Raw genomic sequence first — 9,000 nt, 5'->3', positions numbered from 1 at the left:
CAGTAGGTTGTTGTGAACCTATGTTGAAAACAGTTTAGATGTTAATATTGTCAGAGCGTGAGTGTAGTTATTTCAGTTGTGTATAGGTCTGACACCTAACTAATTACATGTTATAATGCTGAAATGACAATGATTCATGCTTTTAAAATTCCCTTTTAACTGAGGGAGTTTTTAAAAATAAAACTGAAGCATTTAGAATTTTGTTACAGGTGATTGGCAGGCTTTATTTCTTTTAGTCGCACACAAATGAATCATTTAGGTAAGCTAACAATTGACAGTTAAAGCAAGTGAATTAATGACGGGGTGTCAAAGATGCATCCCATGGTGACCTATCATCCAGCCCGCAGTGCTGCTTGTGGGTCTCCGACTGGCACGCTGCATGCAGCATGTGCTGTTCCCAGCCTTACTTACATGCACACAGCACGCAAAGGCAGGCCTGGCATGTGGCACTTTGAGTCAGACCAGCCTTGCGCACTGCATCTGGGGTTGGTGCAGACTGAGCCCACAATCCAGCACTAAAGGCCAGTCTGATGTGGCCATCACATGCAGCATGTACTGCAGACCAGCCCTGTATGCTGTGTGCTGCACAGGAGTGGGGCCTGGGCACATGCTGCGCATGTTGCATCGGGCTGGTCCGGGGTGTGTGCTGCACGTGGTGCCTATGCTATACTGGCCTTGCACACTGGATCCAGAGTCAGTCCAGTTAAGACTCTCAGACTGGTCCTGTATGCTGGATCCTGTCCACAGAGCCAGTCAGGTGCAGGTGTCGCATGTAGCACATGCCCCAGACTGGCCCAAAGCACCATATGCCATGTGTAGGGCTGAGACTGCAGCATGTTGCATGCGGTTTGTGAGCCTGGAGCCAGAGCACATGCTCAAGGGCACACAGGGCTGGTCCAGGGTGCACGCAGCACCAGCAGCGGCTGGGCCATGTGTGCTGAATCTGCCATGTGAGGCCAATCTGTAGGCCCAGTCTGGCTTGCAGACTGGCCACATGCCTCTCATCCTGCAGGGTCAGATGAGTTTAACAACCTTGAACTAAAGCATGGCAAGTAGTTTACAGTATCAGTCAGAAAGGGATTCTCATAAAGGGTGTAGATATCTCCTACCGCCATGTCTTGGAAGAACGGCTTAGTAATTAGGGGGTTATGGCACAGGCCTAGAACTTGGGAGGCCTGGGTTCAGCTTCTTCACCACGACTTCTTGGGTGACTGTTGGTAAAGTCACTTAACCTGTCTGTATCTAATGTAGAAAATGAGGACACTGGTGCTTTCATTCACAACAGTAATACTATCATTCCTGTGGCTGGTGTGAGGATGCCTTTTTTTTAAGAAAGATGAATGGCATTACAGCAGTTAAAATGAAAGCCATTGTATGCAAGACAGATGGTTCCATTTAGTTGAGTACCTAAGTCCTGATATGTAAGATTTCATCTTTGGAAGGGAAAGCGATGATATTACTATTATAATACTATTATAGGGTGTTACTCAAACACACAAATATATTGCTGATTCTTTATTTGTGCCATTTTAGAAACAAATTGGTAATAAGTAAGCTAATGTTAAGATTTCTTTACAAGAATATATAGAGCTCCTACTTGGGGGGAAAAAAGGCTATTATGGCTGAGATTCACTTAACTGTTTCCCACTGTTTCCTTTAATTGAGCGTGTTGAAAAAGAGGCAGGTAGGCACTGTTGAATAGACTTGGGGAATTAAGGGTTGTAGGCCTTAATATTCCATTCCCCTTTCTGCCACTGAATTGATGCACAGAATAAGGTGAATTATGTAAAAATTGATAACCGTTTTATATCAGCATAATAATTAGAAACAGATCAACTTTGTAACGTGGTCTGAAGGTTGTATATTTTCCCGGAAGCCAATGAATCCTGAGTACTGAACCCAGATCTGATGTGATTTTGATGTCTCCTTTATTTCCTTTGACCCCATTCTTCCCTTTTCAAATGGAAGCTGTAATAACTTATTATACAGTTCCAAAAAATGTACTGTATGTTTTATAGAACATAGATGCAGTCTGGCTATATTTGCTTTTTAGCTTTCTAATCATATCATGCTTAGTAGTTTTTACCACACTATAGGGGAAAGCTAATTTGCCTTTGAGGATATCTCAATATAGATCCCATTATGGGTATATATGTGCATAAAATGGAATTTAAAATAGCAACATCCACCTGGGCCAGACATATGTGCCTGTAGGAGGGAATAAAAGATGAAGGACATTAAAACAAAAGGCATAAAGCCCTCTGTGTTGCTTCACTTAGTCAGTTTTACTTTTCCTTCTGAACTGATTAGTCTAGTGTAGTGAACAGTACCATATTACCTGCTTTGTTAATTGTAAAATTACATTGTCTATTGTGTTTCTCTGTACACCTGATGTTCAGGGGCAAATAGGAAACCAGGGCATTAACGAGAGAAGTCTGGGAGCAATACAAAAGGTGTGCTCTGAGTTTTAGAAATGGTTGTGGCAGGAGGATTTATACAGTATTAAGATGGAGGAGTGGAACTCTACTTTCATTGCATTAAAAAAAAACAAAACAAGAAAAGAAGGAAATATTTGATCCCATAGATGGAAGAAATATTATTTTAATCTCTGTTACAAATCCATGTTCTGAGGCAAAATAAGAGATTTTTGCTTTGAATACTTAGATTGAAATTCTCATCAGGTATATTCCACTGGAGTCAGTGAAATTATTTGGGCATAATTGAGAGTGGAATTTAGCTTTTTGTCTAAGGAAGTATAACTTGTCTGTATTTCTCAAGTAGAGGTGTGTTTTTCAATTCCTTGTACACTTTTATTTTTTCAGTGGGAGGACAGAAGTCCAGTCTGTACAGTATGGTAAAGAAAAAGCAAACAAAGACAGGGTATTTGCAAGGTAAGCTATTTTCATTTGTCTGTACAGAATTTAATCATGGTAATTGTGTAATTGCTAAAATACTTCTGATAGTTTTCAGACACATGAAAGAGCATTTTGGTAAGCCTCCTTTCAGTAGCAGTGTGTGTTAGATGACAATTTGGATGCAATGATTTCTTCTTTTTTGGTTTAAGAAAACTATTTTAGGAGTGCTTTTACCCGTATCAGGGTGTCTAGATTAATTATTGAAATGTTTCTTTTTAAACATGCAAAAGTTGAAGGTAACCTGACAACAGAAAGATAAAGAATGATACTCCTTAGTTTTTCTCTTTTTTGCGTAATTGTAAAGAAGAATTAGACTGTAATTTCTTCAGGATAGGAGTTGTCTTTTTATCTATACAGTGCCAAGCTCTGTGATATATTAATACTCAATATACTTTTCTCTCCTACAAACAGAGTTTCTTCTGTCAGCCTTTCTCCTGAATGCTTATGAGGTTTTATTAATGATAATGAAATTGTGCAGGTTTTCTTTTGAATATTTTGCGTTGGGTATCAGATTTAGTATGTGTATATAACTAACTTGTTCTTCTGTGTACAGTAATTACCTTGTGGAAATATTAATTGTTTGTCTGCAACCTGTGCTTCCTGCTGGGTACCTCTCCAAAACCACAATTCCATAAATGCATTTTTTGAGTGATCTGAATGCTTGATACTCAGCAACGTAATTCTGCAGGAGCTATTTGCTCTGTGTTTGTAGTTTTTATTTTGTATTTAACATTGGGGTGTTAATTTATTTTTTAGTTATCTTCAGAAAGTTCTGAACCAGTGGAAATCTATACACTCCTGTTATACTATGGATTTTCTAGATCTCTGTAACTTAGCATTGTTGGCAGGCTAATTTTGGCTCCAGGGAGCGCACAGATGTTTAAGGAAATGATGTTTGTTACTCAGTAGGTGGCACTCTTCCCTTTGAGTCGGTTCTGAGCTAACATCTCGTGTTGCTGGGGTCACTATAGCTTGGGAATCCATCTTCTAGGACAGGCTTAAAGCCAAGGTTGTCAAGTCTGGGATCCTTTCAGGTATCTCTAGTATGTGGAATAAGGAGAGAGGTATTTGGCTCTGTCCTAGACGCATTCCATCTTTAATAACAACATTCTGTATGACATTAAGGAGGCATTTTTAAGTAGCTCAGTGCAGTATTGTTCTCCATATAATCTAATTTATTTCATAATGTTGCATTTAACTGATAAACATTTGTTGAGGGTATTCCAGAGTTGACTTAATATAAATGGTGAATAAAACAGTTACTATTTATAGTTTGCATACTGATTTCTAAAGTGAATTGGGATGATTCAAGGTTAAAAGCAGTATGAAATGCAAGATGTTCATGAGATGCTACACAGAGAATCATAGAAAGTTAGGGTTGGAAGGGACGTCAGGAGGTCACATCTAGCCCAAACCCCTGCTCAAAGCAGGACCAGCCCCAACTACATCATCCCTGCCATGGCTTTGTCTAGCTGGGTCTTTAAAACCTCCAAGGATGGCGCTTTTATCACCTCATATCTTCAAGACCTGAAATATAGTGCCTTTAGGACAGGGGCAGGCAAAATACGGCCCACAGGTTGGATCCAGGCCTCCAGGCAATTTCATCCGGCCCACGGGCATCCACCAGTTAATTGTAACCTGCCCGACCTGAGCCTTGCTCCCACCCTTACACGCAGAAGGACCTGGTCCAGTCAGCACAATTTCTGGGTGGGACTGTGCTGCCACTGCAGCAGCCACATGGGGACCTGCTCCACTTCCCCGGTGTCCAGCAGCTCCTCGTCTCCCTGCTGCAGTGCTTGCTCAGGGCAGCAGGTGGGGGTGGGGGGAGCTTCGGTGGGGATGGTAGGGGAGCTGCGGCTGGCTGGGAGCAGGGAGCATGGGGCTGAGGCTAGCAAAAGTGCAGAGCCTGTGCCCAGGGGTGCAGAGGAAGTGTGCAGTTTGGGTGGGCAGGGTGTGGGTGTGAGGGAGAGTAGGCAGGTAAGCAGCGGGAAAGGCAGCTAGCTCCATTGTGCGGAGCTTCCCCCAGTGGTGTGCGAGTGCCAGGAGATGCGTGTATGCTGTAGGGAGCCCCATGTGATAGAGGTGGGCCGGCCTGGCTGCGCTCCTGGCTCTGGCTAGAGCCATGCACTGCATCCCTTGGGCCCATTGCCTGCTGCTGGCAGCGGAGTCTGTGCACCATGGGGGGAGTTCCTGCATCCCACAAACCCCACACATCCACACTCTGCCCCCACAGCCCTGCTGCATATACACCCACCTCTGCAACCCATACACCCCCACACACAGCCACAGCTTCTTGTTTATGTCCCTGGAAAAGTGTATTCCTGCAATACTAGATATAGTTATAGTTCTGTTTAGCGTAGATCTCACTTTAAAAAATGCCTGTCGGAACCATTTCTAGATACTGTTGCTTGGTGGATATCTTTGTAGCTTTTTTGTTTTGAAAGCAAGAACACTGGATGGGATTGCTCTAGAATAAGCTATTTAAAGTGATGGCTTGACCGTTCATAGTTACTGGTCAAGTACACTAAATTGAATGTAGTGCTCATAATGCTCTCTCCTTTGTGTACAATGAGGAACGTTCACAAAGGTGGTAGTTTCTGTGCCTTGGGAACCTATTTAAAGCCACGTCTGGGGCCTGATCCGAGGTTTATCGGTAAAAAGATCCCCATTCACTCTCAGTGGGCTTTTGATGCATCTGGTTTGCTCTTGGTTAATCTGTTTTGGCAAGTAAGCTGATAAGTAGTTTTAGAAGTTTAGGAATATGTAACTTGGTTGTCCAAGAGTGACATTGGGCTGGTGTGCAGAGCGGGTCTGAGCCTTGGACCCTCCTTCCAGCATACATGATCTGATGGCTGCTTCAGCCAGACTGGGACCGAACCTGGAGTGGCCTGAACAGGCACTGTGTATGGTGTAGTCCAGCCAGAGCAGCAGCTGCATGCCGTGGCCACCCTGGCTAGATTGACCAGTACACAGCACCTGCTTCCCACCCCCCCCACATATTTCCAGAACTGTGCTGCACACACTATCTGCTCCAGCCAGTCCAGGACCCATGCTGTACACCGTGTGTTGCACGTGGCACTTGCAGACATGTCCTAGACTAGCTTGAGTGGGCACCGTGTGTGATGCAGAACAGCTTGAGTGGCCACCATGTGCAGCTCGGCTGCTGCTCCAGCCAAACTGCACCGCACCCAGCAACAAAACTGTTTCGCCCACCCCAGGATCTGCGCTGCACGCAGCATGGGTCCCAGATTGCCTTGAGCATCGTTGCATCAAGTACACTGGGGAGGGGGCCGGATCAGCCTGTGGACTGACCCTGTGCCACAGGTCTGGTAAGATTTAGGGCAGCATGGGGGAATGGATGGCAGGGCTCCACAGGCCAGATCTGGCTTGTGGCCCATATTTTTGATACCCCTGATATAAACTTTTCCAATGAGGGTATCCTGTCTGAGGGTTGTACTTAATTCTCCAAGTCCAAAAAGCACATATAATGATTTGGTGCTTCAGCCTCCACCACCCATGTCAGAAAATTATTTTGAGATGATGTCTAGAATTAATGTGATACAGAAGAAGACTTAGCTGAAGTATTTCATGCTATAAGTGTAACCAGAGAGATAGATAATGTTTAGTCAGATAGAGAGGTATTGAAAATTAGTGCCAAGGTCAAAAATAGAAAAAACCACAGCATTGAAAAGCTCTGTTGCTGTGTACTGTGGTAACTTTTCTTCGAAATTTCCACAAAGAACAGGAAATAGAGGCAACAAGCCCAACCATGTGGGTGGGACACAGACCTGCTAATAAAGTAGCTGAACCAAAAGTTTACTCGCAAACATTGCAGTTTATGATAGTCGAAGTGTGTAGTACTTTTTGGCCTTTCGGCTCAGATCAAGTGTAGTTCCAAGAGATCAGAACTTGTGCACAGTAAATAAGGTAGGTCTTCTTGAAAGAGATTGCAGCTAGAATTAAAACACCAGCTTTCTTCATTTTATAGGAAGTTGTATTCATCTGTTGTGGCCTAGGGTAAGTTGAGGGTTTTAAAATGTAGTAGCTACAAATTGTGGCATAGAGCAATAAATTGTACCTTCTCCCCCTTTCAGTATAAATTATTTGAGCACGCTAACATGAGACTGCCTCTAAATCCGGAGTTGAAGGTGTTAAACAAATTGTATACTAATATGAAGTATTACATTCCTCTAATGCCAAACTGTGAACAAATAACCTGCGTTTATAATAAAGACTGTAAGGTCTTTTATTTTTGCTGATTTCCATCATTTATTTTGTATTGTATCATGATTTAGTTGCACTTGTATTGGGGGGGCAAAAATATTGTCTTTTTGCTTTGTTAATTTTTACAGTACTTTTGAGATCAGGATGACTTGGTATTTACTTCATGTATTTGATAGTCGTTGCTTGGCTTAAATATACTGAAAGCTGCTTTTGGGAATTAACTCATTGACTCGTGATTCCTGTAGCTTCTGCTCATTCTGTTCCTTAAAATTATTTTTGCATGTCACTAACCGAATTGATACTTTTCTATCCCGAATTAAACCACCACAGTTTACCGCTTTGCACATCTGCCTTTTAGTGCTGTTCTGCAGGCAAAGGCCATAGTTTGATGCAACTGTAAGCTTAATGTTGGCAGGATCTGGCTAATGATAACCATTGCTAGAGAAAAGGAATAATGTGCTTACACATCAGTGCAGACATGAGATGTTTCCTTTCCTTCTGCTTATTCACGCTGTCTCTCTGCCTCTCTCTCTAATAGTTAATGCAGCAGTATGTTCAGACTGGGTTATCACTGTGAAAAAAGTTGTCCAGCTTGAATTGGATAATTCACAATTTAGCTACTATGCATATCTGTAAAATTCTGTAACTCATCAAAAAAGTTGTTTTAATCCATGTGCTGTAAAAAACAAACTAATTAATAACTTTGGCAGAAGAAAATAATAAGCGACAGCCAAAATGTAGGGTCAATGTATATCACCATACAGGGAATAAAAGGTTGCTGGATTACATTTTGTGCATCTTAGAGCATGGGTTTTTTTCAAGCTTCTTCCGCATGGCTTGACAAGGCACAAAACTGAAATAAATTGTAAGAGTAAATAAATAAGCATATAAAATATCCCATTCTTGAATTTGGCTAATTATGATATTATTCTGGCTAACATTGTATTTTCTGTAACCTAGTTGCGTTTCCCTCCTCACCCCCATCCCTCTTATGTTAGTCCCTCACTGGGGTGATCTGTGTTTCCCTGCTGGCTTTGTCATCTTTTTGGATTCACAATCCTAACCATCTACTAATGAAATCCCTAAATAGTAGGTTTCCTGGTAACTCTTAAGGTATTATACCAGCTTGCAGTACTGGATTTGGATGTGGGTAGAGATCTCTTTCAGGTGGTTAGAGAAATATTTTGGAGAGTTGTCAATATGGGAGGTTTACCTAGATATATTGGTGAGCAAATGTTATTTCTTCATTAAACAAGTAACCAGTGGAAACAGCAGTGTTCACCTTTGTTTTGATTGTTGTTGAGGAAGTTAAAGACAAGTGATTGTAGAAAGTGAACTTAAATGAAGAAGTAAAATAAACAGGTCTGTAACTTTTGAATATTAAAGGGTTTAGTTAGTGAAATCACCTGGATAAAAGCTCAAGGATTTGAATGTGTGGGGGGGGTTAGAATTTCTTTCAGCGGAAGGTGTAAAAACTAGTTTTCATCCCAAGTAAAAGGGAAAAATGTGCAGAGAGGGACTCCAGACCTTGTGCAGACACCTTAAAAAGCATAGACAGAAAACCTACAAGGAATAGGGAAGAGGATTGAACAGCAAAGCTAGGTGTGGTTGGGACATGAAGCGCAGGGATGAAGTAAGAACTGGCCCAAGACAGGGCAAGCTAGACTTTGCAAAGGAAACTAAAATAACAAAATGTTATTTAACCACATACATAAAGAGAACAAGGAAGTAGGAAGTGGGGCTGCTCTGGAGAGGGCGGAGTCCATGTTAAAGATAACCACTGTAAATATTTTGCCTCAGTGTTTATAAGGATTCTGATATAATAGCAAAGTGCCCGTCATGAAAGACCGGGGGGGGGGGG

At 42.2% G+C, this 9,000-nt stretch overlaps 1 protein-coding gene across 2 annotated transcripts in view; it reads left to right on the top strand.

Annotated features, from left to right (window-relative positions):
• Positions 1-9,000, top strand: part of PTPN4 (protein tyrosine phosphatase, non-receptor type 4) — a 179,377-nt gene that overhangs the window by 122,688 nt on the left and 47,689 nt on the right. For both annotated transcript variants that reach the window (XR_002098532.1, XM_019522616.1), the window contains exon 12: positions 2,823-2,891. Coding sequence is in view for 1 of the 2 variants with exons in the window: in XM_019522616.1 (XP_019378161.1) it covers positions 2,823-2,891 (69 nt within the window). In the remaining variant the exon portion in view is untranslated. The remainder of the gene's footprint in view (positions 1-2,822; positions 2,892-9,000) is intronic.

Source organism: Gavialis gangeticus, unplaced genomic scaffold (genome assembly GCF_001723915.1).
Source record: "Gavialis gangeticus isolate Ggan-Ray unplaced genomic scaffold, GavGan_comp1, whole genome shotgun sequence".
In the NCBI taxonomy this organism is placed as follows: domain Eukaryota; kingdom Metazoa; phylum Chordata; order Crocodylia; family Gavialidae; genus Gavialis; species Gavialis gangeticus.
This window is presented reverse-complemented; position numbering and strand designations above follow the sequence as displayed.